Here is a 23,552-nt window from a genome sequence, read left to right as displayed (position 1 = left end):
ACTAATTTGAAGACATATTGAGCAGAAGAAACTTGCCAACAAAAAACTTTATTTCAAATATGAATTTATTTGAAATACTGCAGTTAACTAAAAAGGTTTATAGTGTATCAACATGAAAAAAGTCACAACAAGTACAAATCCACAATCTGACATGAGAAATCAAAGAAATTTTTGTGATGAGGCATCAGTCAAATATACTGATTTTACTTGTATACTGATATACTTATTTTAGAGTCTCACAACTCAAATGGGATGTTCAAATTCAGCTAATACATGCAATAGAGTAAAATCCGTCGTGTTCAGCTGTCGCCTCTGGTCAGAGCCTTTGTATTGCAGTATCTTTGTAATTGTGAGCATCACTTCTCGATCAGTGAATCCAGCTGCTCTTGAAGGGAGGCCAGCTGTTGGAACAGAATAGCATTGATGGATGGCTAGCAGTAGGGGTATAATTGAAGGCTAAGTGCAATATGTTCAACAACACCTCCAACATAGTTACTTTTTTCATCAGGCCATTTGTCAGTTTAGGCGAAACAGTGACAGAAGAAACTGACATTAGCCAAGGGTTAGTAATATATATTATATATATATATATATATATATATATAAAAATAAAATAAACAAACAAACAAAGTAAAGCATGTATTTGTGTCAAGTTCTTTTACTCAACAATATTAGATATGGAAAATTACACTCACTAAGCTCAATTGGAATACATAAAAGTCACTGATTTTGCATGCTAAGTGCATTACAGGTATCGATTTATTGCTGAAAATGACATAGGGAGCAGAATACTTTGGTACATTAGAAAAATATTAAAAACGGGGCCCAAATTATGCAGTTCAATTCTATGTATGTATTAGATGGGTATCTGTGATACAATAAATGATTCATTAAAAAGGACAGACTCTAAAGAGTCATTTGTTCATGAATATGACTACACTAGTTGCACTGCGTGTTACTAATTCACTAACAAGAACCAGTTTATATGAACCATTTATTTGCAAACTGGACTACATGGGTTGCACTGTATGTTTTTGATTCACTAAAAAGAACTGGTTCTTAAGAGTCATTTGTTTGTGAATCACAATGCACTGGTCAAAATTGTACGAAAACGTTCAAATCACGATTAATTGAACAAATATTTTTAACCAATTCCAAATGCATGCAGGCTTTTGGGTTCATATGCAAACTCACCTGTTCCATCTCTTGTTCCTCTTGATGAATCATACTATTCAAATGACCCTGGAAGCGATCCTGTAAGGGAGAAGGAAAGACATACTTTATCTAGCTGACGGTACGCTGTTTTGATGCTAGCCATTTGTGAATGTCTTAACTGCTTGTACACAGATCTATTTGATTTGTGGCCCTGTGAACAAAGATCGGACGTACATGACCTTTCACTGTCTGCTGTGACTGTAATGACCAGGGACAAATGTAGCCAGCATAGTGTATACAGTCCAACCAATCTGACACTGTTAAACCACACATTCAACCCCGTTTCAGTGTCTAAATCCTCCCAATGGAGCAGTTGCCAGAGCAATGAATTTTATGCTTTTTTGTGAGTTATGTAAAAGCAGCTAAAGGCAGAAATGTAATATTTATGCCTTAAAAAGATAGCAAAAAAACTTGTCTTTTTTGGATTTATTCAAGGCCATTTTAAAGAGCTGTACTGCACAAAAACAGTGTCACCAAGGCTATGTGTTTACATGATGTAGCGTGTGAGAGACAGTGGAACGCGGGTAAAAGAAACTCACCCTCAGGGCTTGATTTTCCACCTCCATGATCAATTTCTCCTGTTGCTTCTTGCGGGCACGGGTTTCCTGGAGCTTAGCCTTCAAATTGCTGATCTGCACCTGGTACTCCATTACTGTAAATCAAATAGAGATTGTGAGCTCTACACATGAGCCCTAGTTAACATGCAATCAGTTTAGTCACATGCCCTGATGTCATATTGAGCTCTTTTACCTTTGAGAGCTAGTTAATCTGCAAAATGCTCATGTAATCTAAGGTCCCAATTATTTGTGAATCCTTCACACTCTAACCGCACAACCCTCCAGGCTGCATAGATACTAAACGGCACGGCACCTCTTATGTTCTGCACTCTCAGAGACTGAGAATTCAAAAAGGCCGACATATCGCGAAAACGCATTTGTGGTTAATATATAAGAACTGACTGATTATTTATCAAATCTGAAATAATCTTGATGAATTTGGACATGCAGTACTTGACTTACATGTACCATTTATAATTGATGTAATATTATTTATCAAGAGAATATAGCTATTTCTGAAATCCAATTAAGACATTATTTTTAGGCATCATTGACACATGTTGAAGGCACCTATGATGCAATGTTAAAGGGTTAGTTCAGCCAAAAATAAAATTTCTGTTATTAAGTACTCACCCTCATGTCGTTCCAAACCCGTAAGACCTTCGTTCATCTTCAGAACACAAATTAGGGTAACATTAAGGTTGAACCACTGCAGTCACGTTGACTATTTTAACTATTTCTTTAGTACCTTTCTGGACCTTGAATGATGGTAATTACGTTGCTTTTATGGGGGATAAAAGAAACCTTGGATTTCATAAAAAAAATATCTTATTTGTGTTTCGAAGATGAACAAAGGTTTTATGGGTTTGGAACGACATGAGGGTAAGTACTTAATGACAAAAATTTCATTTTTGAAATGGTAATTCTGTCATCATTTACTTGCCCAAACCCGTAAGACTTTCTTTCATCTTCAGAACACAAATGAGGACATTTTTAATAAAATATGAGAGCTCTCTGTCCCTCCATTGACAGTCCATGCGACTACGACTTTGACACTTCAAAAAGTTCATAAAGAGATTGCAAAATTAATCCATATGAATTGAGCGGTTTAGACATGATTACTTTAGATGATGAACAGATTGAATTTAGGATTTAATTCAGATATAAACATTGATCATAAACAGAACATAAACAGAAGCTCAACCGAACTTGCTTGACGCGTGAGAACAAACCTCACTGGTTCTTACTGAAGCTCAAACATGCTGCGTAACACATGAGAATCAACCTTATTGGTTTTCGCACATCAAGCGAACATGCTTAAGCTTCCAATTATCATAACTGATGTGTGCGTTGATGAATGTTTATATGTGAATAAAAGCCTAAATTAAATCTGTAAAGCAATCAAGTCTCTTCAGAAAATTTCGACTAATCCACTCAATTCAAACTTTTTAAAGCATCAAAGTGGTAGTTGCGTACCTGTCAATCGAGTAACAAAAAGCTCTCAGATTTCATCAGAAAGATCTTCATTTGTGTTCCGAAGATGAACTAAAGTCTTACAGGTTTGGAATGACATGAGGGTGAGTAATTAATGACAGAATGTTAATTTTTGGGTGAACTAACCCTTTAATACTAACTTATTTTTATTTATATTTTTTATCGTTTGAAGACAATATCTCTTAAATTTGTTTAGTCAATTTTACTAGGACTAAAATGGCATCTGGATGGAACAGCATTTCAGTTGACCAGAAATTGCAAAATTAGCCATCCATTAGGTGTGTTCTGTGCTATACTGAAACAACAAGATATCTAACTAAATATGGTAACTCTATAGCTAAACCTTTTCCTTTGAAGAGTATGTGAACAAAACAAACAGTGGCACAGCTCTGAGCAGCATGGCTCATTGAGTGGCGATTAAGTGCCAATGTGTGTGGGATGACGCCAAGGTCAGGCATGTCTGTCTGTCACTCACTAGCATATGTAAAGACACCACCAGACAACCGGTACACCCATCTGACCTAAATACAGCAGGACGCTCATCATTCAAATGCTAATCTAGGTCGGCTTTTGTTTGTCTGCCGGTCTGCCTGCCTGCGATACTGAATTGTGGCTTTAAATTGGGCTTGAGCTGCTGTCCTGATGATGCACAGTAATTGATCAGACAACAAGTGTACTGCCATCCTACCGATCTGACTGTTCCGGTCATTCTCGTCTCTGCTTCCATCGGTCTCATTCATTTTCTCGTGGAGCTGCCTGACCATGTCATCTTCAGTGTCCATGATGTTAAGGTCTTCGTCCTCGTGCCGTTCACCCTCCTCGTCCTCATCCTCGCTGCTGCTGCTGATGTCGTTGAAGATCTCGCGTAGCTCGTCATGTTGGACTACATTAGGATAAAAAAAAAAAAAAAAAAACATAAAGACAGAGAAAGATATAGCTATAAAGGCAGACAGACTTGCGTTCAGATCATTCACCTGAGGAGCCGTGACCCTTGTGTCCTGAGTTTCCAGGTGAAGACTCCAGGTTGGACAGAGATAAGCTGTTGTCAGGTTCTTTGGTCTCATCCTCATTAATCACCTCCCATCCTGACCACAGGGTCAAGGTTCATATATCAATAATCCCTGTATCTTTTCATCCTCTGAGTTTTGGCACCAGCCAATTTTGCTTTTATATCACTGTGCTGCTGAGCTCCACAAATTTATGCATGACTCATGCCACTTTTTTCCTGTAATGCTGAGCTTAAACAACTCTAAATCTTGCATAGTTGCTCCATTTAATTTGTGAGCAAGTCTGCCATCTGGTGGCAAGGCTTAGTATGACAAATACACGATCCTACATTAGTAATGACATTTGCATTTAGATTTGTTGTGACACTGGGTTTGCGGCAACAAAACATGACAGGAAAACAAAAAGCAAGAAATAAAGGATACGAACACTGACAGCTTCGGCATCTGTGCTCAAGAGCCTCTTCACTTCCTTTTCCACATCAGGAGACTCAATGTACTGCAGGATAAACCAGGTTAGAATTCAGCCCTAAGGAACATGATCTCAAAATCTGCACGCACGCATTCAGATGCACACATAGTACTAACAGTAGAGGCTGGCTGCATGCCAGAGAACACATTAGCGATTAAAAAAGGAAGCCAAGTCAATAGCTAGCTGCAACTTAGTGGAGATTTATTCAAGAGTCAGAGAGAAGAACCTGCCACTAACTCGCCTGCTGTCACTTCAATCAAATGAACAGCTAGACTGCTTTCCTGCAAACCTTAGTAGCAAATGAAGATGGAATGCTTATATGTAAATCTTAGCTTTTACCATTAATTCATTTATTTTTTCCTGCAAGAATAAACATTTTTCTTAACTAGAATTGGTAAAGGATTGCAGAATCATCAAAAAAAAAAAAAAAAAAAAAAAAATTGGAACTGCTTCAGGAAAACCAAATGAGGTTACCTTCTTCTTCGCTGTCTTCCTAAACCGCCTCTTCCTTGTGTTCTTCAGAGGAAGGGTAACTGGAATGAGACAGATGTAATTGGATATTAAATAGGTTCAATCATTCTAGTACTGATAGGCGGTCTCCTCCACATTCACTCCCAACCAAATTCCAGTACAAGAGTGGGAGGACTTACTGCCGTGGTTCCAAACAAATTTTTTGTCTTTGTCCTTGTCTTTCTTTTTGTTTTTGGAGTCTGTAGTGCCCGTGGGCTCCTCTAGAGGGGGGTACAGGTCACCATCCAGTGTACACACCAGCATCTTAAACAAAGTCAAGAGGAATTATTAGAGATATGGCCTTGTAGACGTGCTGAAGCTCATTATGAGACTGCAAAGGGGAAATGTGATTTAAAAATATGTGACCCTGGACCACAAAACCAGTCATAAGGGTCAATTTTTTGAAATTGAGATTTATACATCATCTGAAAGCTGAATAAATAAGCTTTCCATTGATGTATTTGTTAGGACAGGGCAATAATTGGCCGAGATACAACTATTTGAAAATCTGGAATCTGAGGGTGCAAAAAATCAAAATATTGAGAAAATCGCCTTTAAAGTTGTCCAAATAAAGTCCTTAGCAATTGCATATCCACTTACAAAAATAAATTTTTTATATATTTATGGTAGGAAATTTACAAAATATCTTCATGGAAATCATTGGGACCTTCAATGCTGCAGAAATTTTTCTGTGCCCTTCCCCAGATCTGTGCCTCGATACAATCCTGTCTCAGAGGTCTACAGACAATTCCTTGGACTTCATGACTTGGTTTGTGCTCTGACATGCACTGTTAACTGTGGGACCTTATATAGACAGGTGTGTGCCTTTCCAAATCATGTCCAATCAACTGACTTTACCATAGGTGGACTCCAATCAAGTTGTAGAAACATCTCAAAGATGATCAGTGGAAACAGGATGCATCTGAGCACAATTTTGAGTGTCATAGCAAAGGCTGTGAATACTTATGTACATGTGATTTTTTTGTTTTTTATTTTTAATAAATTTGCAAAGATTTCAAACAAACTTCTTTCACGTTGTCATTATGGGGTATTGTTTTCAGAATTTTGAGGAAAAAAAAATGAATTTAATCCCTTTTGGAATAGGGCTGGAACATAACAAAATGTGGAAAAAGTGAAGCACTGTGAATACTTTCCGAATGCACTGTACATATACATACACAACAGAGATCTTACCTGACAGATATCAGCAGTCTTATAGAGGGTCTTCTTGTCAACTGTTTTTAATGACTCCAGAATACAAGGTAAATCAACTAATTTACACGCTAAAGGGACACGATCCACACGTACAATCCCATGGCGACCATCAGCTAGGAATATATACAACAAATTCGATGAGCAATAATTTTACAAAAGAAATTGATGACAGACTGTAATATCAGTACAATAATTGTACATAAATTATTTAATTTATGAAATCAAGATGTGTAAATTAGAGGCATTTAGAAGCTTTTTGAAATGTAATATGCTGAAGTAAATGGAAAGTATTTTTTTTTGTTAAATTTTGACAACAAAATTTTTTCTCTTGTACAGTGCTTACCATGCAACTCTATAGTAAGTCTGTCTTTCATGTTCATGCTGCTAGACTGGGCGATCCGTCTGACTGTAGATGCATACTCCTAAAAAACAAAGCATCATGCCATTGAATGAAACATACTAACTGGGATTATTTTGTTAGATTGAACAGTACTGTTTAAAAGTTTGAGTATATTGTTCATACAATAATGTATAAAGGCCCTGATATGAATTGGATGTCATTCTGAAAAAAATCAGGCCAAAACGAAGTTAATTTTTTGTGTTCGTTTCAGGAGTTCGAAACAGCTTGCCAAAGCAAACTTTCCGGAAAAGTTTGCTCTGGCTGGTAAACACCTTTCTGTCCGTGAGTAAAAACATGGACACACTTTACATATTCATTTGCTCTCAGTAGTGCGGGTGGCGTTAGATATTTGCTAACAGAATAATGCTCAGGTATTTTGAACTTCTTTTTACCCCAAAGCGAAGAACAAAAAGAACTTTGTTGTGAGTATATCGGGGTCTTTACAGTGTGTCCCACAATGTACTGTTAGCACTGTGATAATGTTCTTTTGTTCCTCCATGTATGCACATGGTTTAACAACATTTGACTTGACTGGAATGACCAACATGTTTATCTATATGTGATTATTTATTTAGAAACACTTTACAACAAGGTCCATTAGTTAACATTAACTAACAATGAGCATTTGTTACGGTATATATTAATTTTCGTTTACGTCAGTACACTGTTCATTCTTAGCTCAGGTCTATTAAATAATAGTAACAGCTACAACTTTGGATTTTAATCATGTATTAGTAAATGTAGAAATCAACATTAAATAAGATTAATAAATGCTTTAGAAGTATTTTACATTGTTAGTTCATGTTACTTATGTAGTTAACTAATCTTAAAAAAATGGAACCTTATTGTAAAGTGTTATCAATTATTTGCTACTTGTGTAATAACATGATGTTACTGGCCTTATAGTTCTTGAGTTACTTATAAATGCATAATTATGACTTTCATATCAAACAACACTCTAAAGTGATCAATTATTCAAATGCCTTTTCTATGGAAGTGTTCTGAGAGTGTGTACATTACTCAATTATTTTAAATATTGGCTTTAACTAATATAGGTGGGGGAAATGAAGAAACAAACTGACCTGAGGAAGCCGCAGAACAAACTGACTCTCCAGCTCATGAGGAGCATCTTCTTTGCTTTTGGAGCCCACCTTTCCCACTGAAACAGAGCAAGTTCCTGAAATAATACATACTGACTAACATTTATTAATATAAGAGGATAATTAGGTTTGGGGGAAAAAAAAACTGTACTGTACAAAATGTTAAAACATGGGCTTTGGAATATACCAAGGTAGGTACTAAACTAAAGGATTACCATAAACATGTACCATGGTATTTGGTATTCTAAGATACTTATTATGACAGCACAGTTTTACTTGTTCAAAACATGGCAATACCATGGTACTTTTGTGTTAGCAGAAGAGATAAATAGAGTGAATTCACAAATGTATGCATGCTAGTACCTTTAGTTTTTGAAGTCATCTTTGCCTCTTAATTCTGCACAGAAAGGGAAAATAAGACAATGTTTTTATACGGACAAGGGAATGTGCAAATCAATAGAAGGTGTGCAGACTATGTACTACAAGATTTTGAAAAGAAGGTAAACTCTTTTTAAGGAATAACACTATTATCCAAAAGTGACAAATGGTAAAAGTACATTAAAATAAGAGCGTGTTGATAAAAAAATACTCACCGAGACCAACGAGAAGCTAACAGGCTAACGTTACATATGCCGGCTATCTCATATATAACAGCATCAGATAAGAGAACTGTTAAATAAATATTCGTTTTTTTAAAACATCCAGAGCATAAAATGATCGCAATAGTAAAGTTATCAGGAATTATAACACGAATTTTGTAAGAGCGAAACTAAAATGGTACAAATGAATAGTGCTATGCCTCGGTGAACTGTCTCGCGGAAGCTCAGAGTATGTTTGCGCTTCAGTGCCACCTGCTGTCCGTTGTGTAAAAGCAGCTACACATTGAAACATTGAAACCCCGCTTATACTAACTAGAACATGGGCGCGTAACTCTATTTACACAATTTCTAGAAAATGTGGTGACTTTGTATTTTTTCGGTGAACACTTACAGTACCATAAGAAGAAAGTTATGACATAAAAACACAGAAAAAAAACTCAGTGTAGTGCTCGCCACATGCATTAATATGCAAAAACCGGGGTGTTACATATCGTCCCATATGGTCTAGCGGTTAGGATTCCTGGTTTTCACCCAGGCGGCCCGGGTTCGACTCCCGGTATGGGAAGTAATGTTTTTAGCTTTTTACGTGTAAATTACGAAAAATATCAGCTAAATAAGTAAACAAAAACAACAATAAAGCAGCTAACTGCTAGGAGGCGTTCAAGTAAAATAATTTTAATGCAAATATATGTTTATTTTAAATATTACCAAGTTACATTATTTCATTAAATATCAACGAAAACAAGCTTTTATAATGTCACTGATGTGTGTAATGTATTTTCGTATCATTTAGAGTGGGTCAAGATAACTCACTATATTTTTTACAGCACTTATACATTTGTCTCGTTTTTAATTTGACACTACAATAGTCATTAAATGGTTAATTTTTATATTGTTGGTCTAACTATCTACAAAGAGTAATTCTGAGCAGGTAGGGTATAATTAAAAATAAGGGTCAGTAAATTGTGTTTAAAATAGTAATAAAAAAAAGATTTATGAAAAAGCTAATTAAGTCTATATCTAGATTTTTATTTATTTATTTTTTTTTAAACTGAAATTCAAGGGAAATTCGCTAAACATGATATACTTCCTAATAGATGTGGAATTATTCTGACACATTCTGTAAAATCCCAAAGATATTCAGGGATATTTGGTTTAAAGGGAGAGATGTAGTGGTTAATGTATATGAAAAGAAAGAAAGAAAGAAAGAAAGAAAGGAAAAGAAAGAAAGGAAAAGAAACCTGGTATTCAGTACTTTGATTGTTTTGTCTTTTTACTTCAACTGTTCTCTATTTAGGTCTATATTAAGTCAGTGCTAGTATTTGGGAAATGTGTAGTTTCTCTCTGGAAATGTTAAAAATTAAATCAAGAGAAATGTTTTTTGCTATTGAAAGTCTGAGAACAATACAAATTAAGTATAAATGAGTAAATCCCCTGACCACAAACAACACTATTAGCCTACCCTTGAATTCCCCAAACAGGCTATTCCCATAATGGGCGGGGCAGACGTTGTCTTTAAGGGGTCATCTGCATTTTTTAACATCACAAATTAACGCTCAGTGTTTTTAAGGGGCTGTCTCAATTTATTTGAAATAACAAAGTAACGCTCACTCACCTGCGGGACAAGGACACTATTCAGCCAACACAGTCATAGTAATCGCCTTATAACAAAGACGATATTTTTACTGCCATTATGACTTTAACCCACATGACATGTATATCCGATATTATATGTGCAATGTTACTCTGGAATAAATTGTTTAAATGAGAGGCGCTGTTAAAATTGATGGAACAACTGGAGATGTCTCTCATTTATTGTCTATGCCGCCCCATAGCCCTATGAAAATGAGCAAAACTGTAAACACTGCTCACACAAACAAATCTTTTGATTGGTCGCCTAGGTGCCGACGTCACTCATCCCATCTGCAACCCTGAAAGACGCGTCACTTCACTGAATACATGAGAGCCTTAGTTTGACGCGTCGCTCGCTTGCAGTGTAGATGCCGAGCGCTGGACCAATTGCTTTCGAGGGAAAATGTGAGCCCAAGGAATTCCCCACGCCGTGAAAACAGTGTAACCTTATGTTAGGCAATAAACAACGACGAAGCTCGCTCAGAGCTTCAAAAACAGTGAGCTTTTAGAAGATTCTGTCTTTGCCAAAGAGGATAAAGTCACTTCTATTCAACATTACTGCATCGGGGAGGAGGATTCGGATGATGACAGATTGCTTAGGAATTGCTTTACTGAAATGAATGCAGTGTGTCCATCACTTACCCCACTTACTTTTCATTGAAACCTGTAAATTATGGCACGTTAAGATGAAGGTAAGTGTTTGTAAAGTGTTTGTACCATCTCTCTAACTTGTTCATGTGATTGCAAATGCTTTTACTTAAGATTTTATAGTTGTTTTGTACTTTCAAAGTTATTTCTCAAAGCTTATAGGAACATTTAAGATGTAAGATGTCTTTTAGAAGTTCTTATTGTTACAGTGATTGTATGTACAATGTGTTTGAATGTACAAGCATTGCTTATTTCATTCACTTGGATTTGCGGACATTCCACTAAACCAACATGTTGTCATCATTCTGATCTTAAATGACCATTCTGGTCTGAATAGCCCCCAGGATAGATTGACCTGCTGCTCCGTTGTGCCCCTCTCCCATAACTGTGGACTGAGTTGTTCCAGCATGATTGCAGGCATGTGACCAGAATGACTGGTTCAGTGTGAGAATCTCTTGTCTCAGGCTGACATTGCTGGTCAGGACACAGTAAGGACTTTACATGAGTGTGAACAATCGGTTTTCCAGTCCTCGGTGCTTGGGCTTGTGGTGCATCAATGTTTTCATCCAGACCAGCACTCATTTGTGGATGTTTATATTTAATGACTTTGTGTCATTGTCACTACTTGTGACCAGGATCAGAAATTAGCCAAGGCTTAGGGCAAAAATGCCACAGAGAGTGAATAAAATGCCCTTGATGTGTGGGCAAAAGTGCTGTTTATCCGTTATCTGATATAACATAGTTACCAGCTTGTTATGTAAAACATATTCTTGCATATCGTCTATTGTGTTGTCACATCTTTTTATGTTAGGTTTATTTATTTAAAAAATAAGGGTTAAAGTGCCTTGAACCTCAATTCCAATGGACAAATCTTAGCATATTTTCCAACTTAGCTTTTTACAATATGTAGCAATTAGTGTGTAATTTCATATTGTAACAGAGTATCAAATCCATCTGCTGGTGCAGATGAGACTCCCACTCTCATTTGCCGCAAAGTAGTCTTTCCTTAATTTGTTTTCTTTATTTGTGGCTTGATGTCTCACCCATTGTCTATCTGTCTAAATGTTTGCCAGATGTTTACATTTTTTTGGGATACAAAGCTCCCCTGTGAGACATGCATTTTGAAGTATCTCTTTGGCTGTAGCGTTCTCAGCATTCTGGCCAATGGGAGGTGCTGGGGTCAGGGAGTGCTTGTGTTCTCCTGCTTTGGGAGTTTGTGATATTAGTCAGCTCGGTTCATCCAGAAATGCTATCAGCTGGTTCTGATACCCCCTCCCATTACAACAGCCCCCCTCCCCAGCCCTCACACACCCCAGAGGCTTTTAGATAGCTGGAAATTCCAGTCTTCTGAAACTAATTATCCTCAATGAGAGGCTCTAAATATACCCCTTAGTTGGTGCTGTCTTGACTCTTTTCTTTTAGAAATACAGTCCCCCTTTTCTCCTTATGACTTTGTGTCTCAGAACTCATGCCCAATGACCCTATTGTGCCTTTGAACTGAAGAGCCAGAAGGCACAAAGGGGCTTTCAGATGTTCTTACTGCTTCTTTTAGCAGATGAGGCACGTGGCTGAGATATCCCAATGACAATGAGAGGTATGTGGGAAGCTTCTGTGTAGGGAACATCCCTAGTGCTGGAATATGTGGCCATGACGGTGACTCCCATCTGCCAACCTTGGAATATGGGGCAGAGTGACCTAACTCATTCCACTCTGCTCTGACTTTGACTTTGTGTCTTGGCCTGATGGTATATAGAAAATCACATGAGATATGACTTAATGGGCTGGTTATTGATTTGTCTCCACATTTGAAGACATCAGTCTTTATAAACTCGGCATCCAGGAACTGCATCACCAGGGCATCATCAGCTGAGAGCTTGCTGCAACATGAGCCGCCTCCTTGCAGACAGACTACAAGCATCAGCAAAGATATCTGGAGTGCGCTAGGACAACGTGCATAATATGACACCTCATTTTCCAGTTTTTCTGTGGGAAAGACTTTACCATTGTCATACAGCTTACTGCTTGTGCAAAAAAAATATTGAGTAATTGTCTAACTGACCTTGACATTAATCTTTCAATTCTAGAACACTGATAAGAGCTAAACAAATGTTATGTCTCTGTGGCATAGAGTGAGTCCGTAGGCTTCCACAAGGTGGTGGTGTTCATATATTGAGCTCAACAATAAAGATGACTCAAGACCAATTGATAGAACTATCACTTGGCCTTTTAGTTTTAGGACTGAGTGCTGCCACTGAAACTGATTAGTTGATTCTGGACATCTCTTTTTATTTCTTGCAAATGTAAAGGTTTGGTTTTCTGTGATGTATTGACCATTGTTGTTGCAAATTCTTGCAAAGATAATGTTATGAAGCTGGCTAACATCAACAGTTAGCAAGCAACAACAGTTTTTGTTGAAAATGTAAAAATCATTTTTGATATTGAAATCAATCATCAGTGAAAATGTGTCAAGCTACAGACAAATCAATGAGTTAATGAAATTAGTGTTACATTTTATCCGTGTAATATCCTATTTATAGTAAATTTTCTTTTTGTCAAGAAAACAAATAGTGATCAAATGTTAGAAAGAAATTAACCCTTTTTTGAATTATTAACCCCATATAAAACCCATTTGTTGAAAAATATAAATATTTCTAGCACGTATAAAAATACATTCAATCAACAAATAAATTGCTCAGAACACAAAATCATTGCCCTGAAATGACACAAATCCTTATTAGTCATAAGTTTCACCGTTTGTAATATTACTAAAATATATATTACTATATATTACTAATATATATGTATTAGCTTTCCTTAGTAATTAGTCATGTCTTAAAGGGATAGTCCAAAAATGAAAATTTGTCCCCATTTACTCACCCACAAGTTGTTCCAAATCTGTAAGATTTTCTTTCTTCTTCTGAACACAGAAGAAGATATTTTGAAGAATAACAGTAACCAAACAGCTCATGGACCTCTTTGACTTCCACATTAAAAAAACAAAAACAAAAAAAAACTGGCATTTGGTGACTGGCATTCTTCAGAATATTTTCTTTTGTAATCAGCAGAAGTAAGGTTTGGAACAACTTGAGGGTGAGTAAATGATGACAGAATTTTCATTTTTGGGTGAACTATAACTTTAATGGAATTTTTATTAAAAGAAATTGTCAAGAAATAGTTATTCGTAGCATAAGAAGGGGAGATGGGTGATCACACCTACTATGTTGAGAGAGTAAGACATCAGATCATCTTAGTTTGATGCATGATGCATTTCCTTACCGTCATAGCACTACTGTGTAATTTAGAAAGAAATTGTGTCCTCTGTTTTCTTTCACATTAGATTAATAGAATTATATATTTAGGTTAGTGTAATGTCATGCTCTTGTAACCTTGCTGTACAGCTGGCAGTAGCCAAATATGTGGGAGTCTCATTAAGCATAGAGATACAAGGCCGACTGCCTTTGTTTTGACTAACGAAAGACAAATATGCAAAGCTTGTGTATTTTGTAGCAGGCACATCTTATTGCTGATGGCTATTTTCAGTAAGAGCTTCAAGATTTGCTCTACAGTGACAGTTTATTACATTGACTGAATTTTTAGAGGGACAGTTTTGTAAAATGGCAATCATCTTTAAGTTACATTCATGTTTTCAGGTCCCAAAACGTATTGTTTCAGTAGACCTCAAATTACATTATAACATTTGTTTTCTATTAAAAGTCGATGTGTGAAAGAAGTGATGTGGGTCAGATGTTGAGTAAATGTTCTTGAGTGTGTTTGAGATTTAGATGGTCCATTAGAGTGGCATATGTGACTAATTCATCCAGTGATTTACAATTTGAGAGTGAAAACTGTCTAATTTGTGAAGTTTCATGGCACATGGAGTCTGTTAGTACTGTTCGTCATTGGCAGCGCGACTCAATCCAGTAAAAGGTTTATTCAGTGACTGTCTCGCTGGATGGGGAAAGAATAAAGCAATCAGAGTAAAAACATCTTTAAAAATACTTTACCTATTAAATTATTTATTTTGATTATATTTCAAAAGGCAATTTCAGAACAATTGGTTTTTCATCCCTCAGGCTTGGATGTAAATTATTTAAATAGATTGAGACATTAGGTATTCATCTAGCATAATGCTTTCCAGTGTCTGGCCCTCAGAGAGAAAACAAACCATTTGACCATTTAAGCTCTAAAACAGACACCACAACCATCATTAGTGGCTCAGCTTCTGTTGTTTTTCACTATAATGTGCGTAAAAGGGATTGGCACTTTCACGGTCTGAGATAAGTGACAAGGTAGACTGATAAAGAATTAGTTTATTTTAAAGAGTGTCAAGTGTCTCTGTGTTTTTAGATTCCCCCCCCCCCCCCTTTGGTCTGGTCAATACTTTCCATCCACAGATGTGTGATTTGAACTGTGTGGAATGTTGGCCTTGCTCTTTGTGTAATGTTTAATTGGTTGAGGTTCTGTGAGGATCGTATACTGTCTGCAAGAGGTAGTAACTTTCTTGTGCAGTCCAAATAGTATTTCCCTCATATCATAAAGAGATAATGCAGAATACAATGATGTCTTGATGGCATTGTTACACCATTCATGGTGTAAACTTATTATATTTTCCTTTCACATACCTAATTGTAGTCATCTCGTTAATTCTATCAAGCACAAACAACCTATCCACGTCTCAAAAAACACTTTAAAGGGAAAGTTCAAACCTTTTATTGAATTAATCATTCTAGGATGATTGGGGTGATTTTGTAGGTGAGTGATTTCGCATAGAAAATAATGAACAACTTACAAGCATTGATAAATATAATAGAACAAAGATACAAATGAAATAAATAGAGCTTTATATTTTAGATTTTTTCTCTTTGTCTTTTGTTGTTTGATTAACATTCATGACACCGAAAGCAGCAGGAATATAGGCTGCTGTCACTTTAAGACCCAACTTTAAGATCTTTCTAGATTGTTTAGTTCACCTAAGCCATAAGCAACTATGTTTATGAGGATACTCGAAGTTTTACGTGCATTTTGACAATTTTTTTGCATGCATGTGTCCATTCAGGCACAAATAGATGCGGAAGAGAACGGCATTTGGCGTTCACGTGATTCGGCGAGGCTCTGTGTGTGCGCGCGTGTGTGTGCATGTGTGCACAGAAAACAGCCGCACGTTCTGAATTGAGTTCTCTTTCGCGTCTTTGTGCACTCAAATGGTTTAAAAATCGCTTGAATGTTTAAACTGACAGGACCTAAAACACGTTTAAATGATAAACTATAATTGTATGATGGTCAAACTTTGCAATTAATCCGAGAATCATGTGCGTTTTGAACCATGGTGTTTGGTCCGTACAAGTTAACTATCGCGGATGCGCACATCCTGATTTCGATGCTAAAACGATCGTGCAGCCCTAATCCTGTTGTACACAAGAAGAAATATTTTAAATAATATTTACCTCATCCATAGCTTTCAAATGTCATTTGCTTATGTGCACATTTAAAAATAGCTCTTTTGACATTCTTCAAAATCGCTTGTATTCCACAGATGAAAGAAAGTCAGGTATTTTAAACAACTTGAATGTGATTAAATGACAGAACAATTTGAAAATTCAAAATAAAAATTCTAACTGTTTAGAATTTTAAACTGTTCTAAAACTAAGCATTCTAAAAACAATTGTTCAAGATCAAGATGATCTTGCTTAAATCCATCTATTATGTTTCCCGTATACCTAACCAGTAGTTATAAATTTGCTAAATTACATTGATTTCAAATCTTAACTCTGTGGAGCTAAAGGTTAATATATAAAACTTGTAATGGAAGTCTAAATTGCTGGAGGCTTTTTTTTTTTTCAGTGGGAGTATCTTTATTTACCTGTAAGAGTCATTGACACATATCATGGAAGGAATGACTCAGCACCTTAGTGCAGAAATGGAATTTCCTTTGAAACTCCTACTATCCCACTTCACATCCACTCATTTCTTTCTGAGGCCAGGAATGTTGTATCTGTTCATAATCCCACATTTCTTGTCATTCTGAGCTGACAGGGTTTCTCAAGGTTGACCAGATGTAATCTTTTGGTCCACAATCGTATTTACAAAGGCTGCTACCTTGGAATCCTGTGGACTGTGGTGTGGCATTCAATTAACCTTTACTTTGTCAGTGTATTGAAGCACGCAATGAACTGAATTCTGGTCATCAAGGACTTTAGAATGTTTGAGGTGAAAATGGCATAAAAAAATGTGGAAAAGGCTAATTTCAGCAAAAGCTTGTTTTTCTTATAAACATACAGGCATGTTTATCTCCATTTAAAACCATAGATTCTACAAGACTTATAGATTTCAGCATCTTCCACATGGAATGACCATGTTTCTGCTGTCTGGATTTAATTAGAATGCTCCACTGCCCTTTTCTTTTGCCCCTTGGTCCTTTGAGGACTGCTCTTAACCAGGATGGTATGGAGGGAGGGCTTTTCTTTGTACCCAAAGCCTCACCACCTGACCTCAGTTTCTGACAAACAACACGTCCAGCCCTGAGAAGTGCTTTGTCTTTGTCGATTATCTCAAGGCTATGGCTATTTTTGGACCTATCATCTTATGCCAGTGTTTTACATCTTTCAGTGATGTAAGTAATATTATAAAGGCAACCAGGGAGTTCTGTTGCATCACTGATAATGAGACATTTGCAGTTTATTTAATGTTCTCCTTATAAACAGTAAAGGTTTTATAGCAAGACAGAACATGTCAGTTGGTTAGTAAATTGACTTTAACCTATGAGTGTACATTAGCATTCCTGAGAGTACTTAAGCCACAGTTACATTTTTATGTCAGCAATTCATTTGAAGTAAATTTATAGGAGGTAACAGAAAAAATTATCCACTCCGGATATGGGCAAAACCAAAGTGTGCCATCTACATTTTAAAACAGGCACACAGCAGAAAACGAGGCCTTCTTGTGGCTCAGCTGTGTTTAGCTTGGATGGAGTCATGCAGTGCTAGTAAAGGCAAGTGGGCTGGTTTTATTTTTAGGCTGTATAGGAAAGGTGTGTCTTTGAACTTTGTCAGCAGAGGCATGTGATCAGGGTCTGGTTGCTGTGAGGGCAATTGAATTCTCTCAAATCTCAAATTGAATCTTCTCTGAAGATTGTTTTAAGTTCACTTAAATTAAAGGTTTTTATTTTTTAAAGCATAATAAATGTTGAAATTGATAGCTTTTAGTTATACTGTAATGCTGAATGTCTATAATTAATGTTTAAAAAAAAAATAATTTCATATAGACATCAGTACCAGTATTAGTATCAGTGATACTGGCCTTCATTCATAAAAAGCTGCCATTAAACAAATATTTAAAATATACTGTCTTTAAGTTGTTTCTACATTAGTTTGGAGAGTAACTGTGAAATTATTACAATATAAAAATATTAAAAACTCCAATGTTTTTAATCACAATTAATTACAGAAAAAATGTGTGATTAATTAGTTATTTTTTAATCGATTGACAGCACTTCTTATATTATTATATTATATTATATTATATTATATTATATTATACACTGCCTGGCCAAAAAAAAAAGAAAAAGAAAAATTTGGATTTAAATATGCAAATGCTTGTCAATACAAGATCTTGACCAAAAAATGATGCTCCTCTTGATGGAAATAAATTATGTTTTGTTATCAATTCTGTAAAGTCTCCTCTAGCACATCCCAAAGACTTTCAATGAATTTAAGGTCTGGATTCAGAGGTGCCTATTCATGTGTGAAAATGATTCTTCATGCTCCCTACCAACCATTCTTTCACAGTTTGAGTCTGATGAATATTGGCTTTGTCATCCTAGAATATGACCATGATACTTCTTCCTACATGGTTGTTTAGGAATTAAAAGCTACACACTCCATCAATTAAGGTTAGAAGTATTGTTCCCAAACATATAACATGCTAGAAACATAATAATCACGGCAATATTGATCCAATCATAGACTCTTAAGCATTTGCCTATTTAAATTCAAACAGCAATTTTTTTTTTTTTGGCCGGGCAGCGTATTTTTTATATTATGTTATGTTATAAGTTATATTATGTTATATTATATGGTGTTATATTATTGATCTAAGGCTTGAACATAAAATTATACTAAGTAGATAATGACAGTAATACTGGATTGGACAGTTTATCGACTGATACTGAGATGAGAGAGCCTAATTTTAATAGACAATTTTACTCTCTTTTTATATATTTGTTGGGTGCACTGCCATTTCTAGCAAAATACTAATATTATATGCAAATATCATCTCTTTGTGCTTTTATTTCAGTGATGTGGAGCCTGTTGGACTTGTTTGATGTGTCCCACTTCATGTCACAGACGGTTTATATATCATTGTTGGCACAGAGGGGCAGGTGCTCGCCGTGTGTTTACACATTTTCCATCACATTCATGATGCTGAATTGAACATAATAGGCCACCCAGCAATCCAAGCCATGGTAATTATTTTTCTACCTTTTCTTACCTTTTTTGCTTCCTTGTAATCCTCTTTAGTCTGTTAAGGACTGCGTGTATACAATATATAATGGACTGGCTTTGTTTCTAAAGTTGAGAACACGCCCACGAGACTGATGGTTACCCAAGTGGCTTGACTGCTTTTTTTTTTTTATTTTTTTTTTTACTCCCCAACAGTTCATTGGTACAGTTAAGATTTTCTCAGAAAGAGGCAGGTAGTTAACCGCTGCTATAGTTGGCAAAGTGTCAATTAAATGACTATTTGTCTCTTTGCATTCACTGTCTCATTTACTCATATGAATGGTGAAAAAACCGACTGCGTTTCAGCTCTTTTCACTAAGCCACACCATGCCACAGACCCTGGTTTCCTGTTTGTCAGCTGGATTGTCTCAGATAAAAATGCTTGACAAAGGCTATGGCTGCATATGCACAAAGATAGGGTGAAAAAACCTAAAGGCAGAATGGGCAGATTGACATTATTTTTTATATCTTGGTCAATTCAATAGGGTGTTTGGCACAGAGGATTCACCCTCATGTTGTCCCAAACCTGTAAGACTTTCTTTCTTCTGTAGAATGCAAAAGAAGATATTCTGAAAAATGTCTTACTATTAGTCCAATCCAATGTGGTTTTGGACCCCATTGAGTTTCATTGTATGGGCAAAAACAGTTCTTCAAATAGAAAATCTTCAAAATATCATCTTTTGTGTTTTGTAGACGAACGTCATACGAGTTTGGAACAACATGAGGGTGAGTAAATGATGACAGAATTTTCATTTTTGGGTGAACTATCCCTTAATGTTGAAATATTAGAATATAGCCGAATCAAGCAGCAGAGTCACAATTCTGTACTTTCCCTTTGGCTGGAAGAACGTAGTGACGTAGAAAGCAGTGTTTGGGCCTCTGATGAATTGGAAGTGTTTCTTGTCGCTGTTCTTTTCAACAGCGCAACCAGGTGGGGCGGCTCTTCCAGTTTTATAATGCGTGGCCTCTTTCATGCCTCATATCAAACATAAAGCCTGCTTTATGAGGTGTCATATGAACTGCAGGGCCACTCCCATTTCACCTTCTCAAATAAAAGCTCTAGCAGCACTCAAAAAAAGAACTACAGAGAGATCTAGTCAGTTGATTACATTTTGGTTTTTGCTCTCCTCAAAACAACTCGTTTTAAAAAAGCATTTCATCTGGGTGGAAATCCCCATGCCTGCTTTACTCCTGCCACGTCTACGTCAAGCTGATGAAAACCTTTACACTCTTACCCAGTCTTGTGTTACCCGTCTCGCATAGCTCAAGCCTCAAGGTGTAGTCTGGTTGTTACTTTGTTCAGGTTTCCCCTCCCCCACTGGCCTTCCCAGCCTATCCAAACCACAGCCTGAGCTCACCTGAAGTCATTTGCATATTAGCTCTGCCCTTGCATCTGATTGGTTCTAAGCTAAAGTTCTGTTTTACATATTGTCTGTCAGTGGTTACCCGGGGGGGATGAGTCACAGTGAGAGAGAGCTTTGCTTTGCAGTACTTCTCTTTTTTAAAGATTTCAACCCGCAGCCATTGCCCTCCCCTACTCTGTTCTCATTTTCGTTCTTTCGTACTAACGCTGAAGTGAGTGGGAGAGGCAGAGGGCAGGTCAGTGTTCAACACCTTGAACATGCCATTCGATTCGCTTTAGACACACCCTTGGATTATTTTTATTTTTTTTTTTACTCCCGTCAACGTAATCTCTCTCTTTTTTAAGATAATTTCTTTTTATCTCTTTTTTCCAACATTTTCATGAATGTTTTGCTCCATAACCATGGAGTTTGACATGAAACCACTGAACGTTTAAGGTTAGTGACCATTTTATATCTTTATGACATAATATTATTCAGTTGTATATCTGTTAGCGCCAAGTATCTGTTGTCTGCATTCTTTGCTTTGAAAGCAATAGTCATCTTTTTTTCATATACCTGTATAGGCAATATACATTGCGTTTGTTATGAAATTACATTTTCTATTTTTTTTAGGTCAACATTTAAATACAGTTTTTATATACATTTTATTACGATGCAGCTAAGTATTGATAATCTGTGCGTTTAGTCTACCTTTAATAATCAACTATTGTTCGAATGATTCACAATTTTATTATATATTGCTACAGATGTGTGTAAAAACAGGTTTAGTGCTGTTTTCTCCATATGAAGGGCCATTTTGCAGTTGTACAAATCTAACAAAACATATTCATGATATAGTATGCGTATTTACAAGTTTATAGTCACATGTTTTGCAAAGTGTCATTGCCTTATATGGGTACCAAGAGTGAGGTAGGCAATCGTGTTTTGTAAGCCTGTTGACCAAGCCCATACGACGGTTAGAGTGGGTTGCAGTGTCAAAATAAACTTTTCAATTACATCTTTGCCTTTTTAAGCTATATGCTTGCCAAGTTGCCAACTATGCACAATGCATACAATTAACCTTAGCACCAATGTACCTTTTCTTCGCGTAAGTGCCGGTTTTGCTGTTGTAGTGTGTCATTGATTCCATTACGTGGGCTTGTAGATTTCAGTTTGATTTTTAGACTGGCTTATCAGGCCTCATCATTGCCGTGAAACCTGGTCTGAATGTTGCTCATCCAGTTGTTCTAAGAAACCACAGTAACCCAGGAGAGAGGAGAGTGACAAACAAATATAGTCATTGTACCCGAGCACCTCTTTTTTGCTCTTTCTCTTTTTTTGAGATATAACCCTCGCAGAACGTCATTTCGACTGACTTCGACTGACTTCGACTGACGTGGTGTTCGACTGACACCACGTGTAATTATGCCTGACACCATACTTACTATAGTAACTTTTGTCATCATCTCCATGGAATGCGCTGAGACTAGCTTGTAAGTAGCAGGGCAATCAGTCTCCTAGAGAAAACAGTAATTTTTTGACATGATTATGTTCAAGCATGTGGCCAAGAGTGATATTGAAAGTTTTAAGCAAATTAATATTTTTGAAGTTACAGACAGTCACGTGCTTTAGGCTAATGCCATTGCTTGTTTTGGTAATATTTCTAATTAGGTTTTTGAGGTCTTTTATAGATTTTTAACTAATATCATATTGAGCTTCTTATATGCATTATTGTTCATGTAAAAATATTACAATACAAGTGCATTTGATTTTTAAAACATCCTTTCTGTTCAGTCAGATTTTGGTGGAGGTCAAAAAACATGGACTTCTAGGGAATTTTCCCCCACCCAACACACCCTATGTCATATGACCTCAGGTGTTCAGGGCAATATGAGATTTTACTTTAATGGCTCTGTTATCTTGTCAGACCCCCTGTTAGGCTGGAGATACCAACACCAGTCCAACTATTATGCCCCCCACCCGGCTGTCCCTGATTTGTTTTGTAAATGAGCCAGGGCACCTGGAGTTGGCTAGTAGTCAAACACAGGCCCCTGTGCTGCAGATTGCTTTGTTTGGGCCTTCTCTTCAGGTCTGAGTTTCTGTCACAGTTGGCAACGAGGCCAGCAGTGTCAGGTTGGCTCTTCACATAAAACAGCATCAACAAGTCCTTGCCTGTAATTGGATCATTAGGTCCTGCTGAGCAGGAGGGGTGGACCAAACTGCTCTAGCTGGTCTAGCATGGAGAACAGAAGAGGGCTGGGCCTGAGAAAGAATATTTGTCCTCTTCCTGTCACAGCATTGTGTGGCATGGATTAGGGCTGCATGATATTGAAGAAAAATGCGAAATGTGATAATTCGTTAAATAATGCGATGTTTGATGAGGTTTATTTAACAACAGAAATTGAATAATCAAATATAAAAAACAGCTTAGTCTTCACTGTATGAATTAAATGTATACTGATTCTTATTAAAGCTACAAAAATTATTCACAGACGTAAGCAGGTTTATTAGGCTGCTGTCTCTTTAAGAGCTGTACAGATCCAATACATTGTTGCATGTGTACTTTCTTTCTCAATGGTTTAGTCCATTTAAGACATAACTGACTGTGTTTACGTGAATTACTCACCAAGATGGGCATTTTTACATAATATTTGTATGTATTTGACCATAAGCTGCAGAAGAGAACTGAATTCTGAATTCAGAGGCGGCTTTCTGTGTGCGTGAGTACTCCGCTTATTGCGCCTAATAACATTAAGCATGTCACACGTATATGTAACAGTCATGTGTCCAGTCTACTCTCTGCATCAACCTAAAACTTGAGACTTTTTGTAATCTTTTGGAGTATTAAAATCATGCAATTATCAC

General features: G+C 36.6%; 2 protein-coding genes and 1 non-coding gene across 9 annotated transcripts in view; 2 read left to right on the top strand and 1 right to left on the bottom strand.

Moving 5' to 3' along the window:
* Positions 1–47: 47 nt before the first annotated feature.
* On the bottom strand, positions 48–8,813 carry taf7 (TAF7 RNA polymerase II, TATA box binding protein (TBP)-associated factor). 2 transcript variants are annotated; one of them, XM_051860232.1, is made up of 13 exons: positions 8,561–8,813; positions 8,331–8,364; positions 7,950–8,044; positions 6,811–6,889; positions 6,447–6,580; positions 5,393–5,516; positions 5,217–5,275; positions 4,697–4,769; positions 4,241–4,351; positions 3,955–4,149; positions 1,755–1,867; positions 1,195–1,254; positions 48–401 (listed from the first exon to the last, which is right to left on the bottom strand). In XM_051860232.1, exons 2-13 carry the CDS (start codon positions 8,347–8,349, stop codon positions 357–359), a joined length of 1,107 nt encoding a protein of 368 aa, XP_051716192.1. In that variant the 5' UTR covers positions 8,350–8,364; positions 8,561–8,813; the 3' UTR covers positions 48–356. The 2 variants fall into 2 exon arrangements, with proteins under 2 accessions (XP_051716192.1, XP_051716193.1); XM_051860233.1 differs by having other exon boundaries at positions 7,950–8,026.
* Positions 8,814–9,059: 246 nt separating this feature from the next.
* Positions 9,060–9,131, top strand: trnae-uuc (transfer RNA glutamic acid (anticodon UUC)). Its single transcript has one exon. It is a non-coding gene; the product is annotated as a tRNA-Glu (tRNA).
* Positions 9,132–10,533: 1,402 nt separating this feature from the next.
* Positions 10,534–23,552, top strand: part of elf1 (E74-like ETS transcription factor 1) — a 45,202-nt gene continuing 32,183 nt past the window's right edge. Inside the window, exons 1-3 of one of the 6 annotated variants that reach the window (XM_051918557.1) lie at positions 10,534–10,890; positions 19,139–19,307; positions 20,038–20,070. The gene's annotated coding sequence lies outside the window, so the exon portion shown is untranslated. Of the gene's footprint in view, positions 10,891–19,138; positions 19,308–20,037; positions 20,071–20,824; positions 21,144–23,552 lie in introns of those variants that run through there. The other 5 variants (XM_051918550.1, XM_051918552.1, XM_051918553.1 and 2 more) reach the window with 5 other exon arrangements.

The sequence above is a fragment of the Ctenopharyngodon idella genome, chromosome 14 (assembly GCF_019924925.1).
Source record: "Ctenopharyngodon idella isolate HZGC_01 chromosome 14, HZGC01, whole genome shotgun sequence".
In the NCBI taxonomy this organism is placed as follows: domain Eukaryota; kingdom Metazoa; phylum Chordata; class Actinopteri; order Cypriniformes; family Xenocyprididae; genus Ctenopharyngodon; species Ctenopharyngodon idella.
Note: the sequence above shows the minus strand (reverse complement) of the source record. Positions and strands in the feature narration are given on the sequence as shown.

Bases quoted from the DNA above. Each gene is read 5' to 3' on its own strand.
- taf7 (XM_051860232.1), bottom strand. The intron at 6,890-7,949 runs GTCAGTTTGTTT...TTTGTTTTTTAG, and splicing joins TTGTTCTGCGGCTTCCTCAG to GAGTATGCATCTACAGTCAG. The intron at 4,150-4,240 runs GTGAATGATCTG...ATCCTAATGTAG, and splicing joins CAAGGGTCACGGCTCCTCAG to TCCAACATGACGAGCTACGC.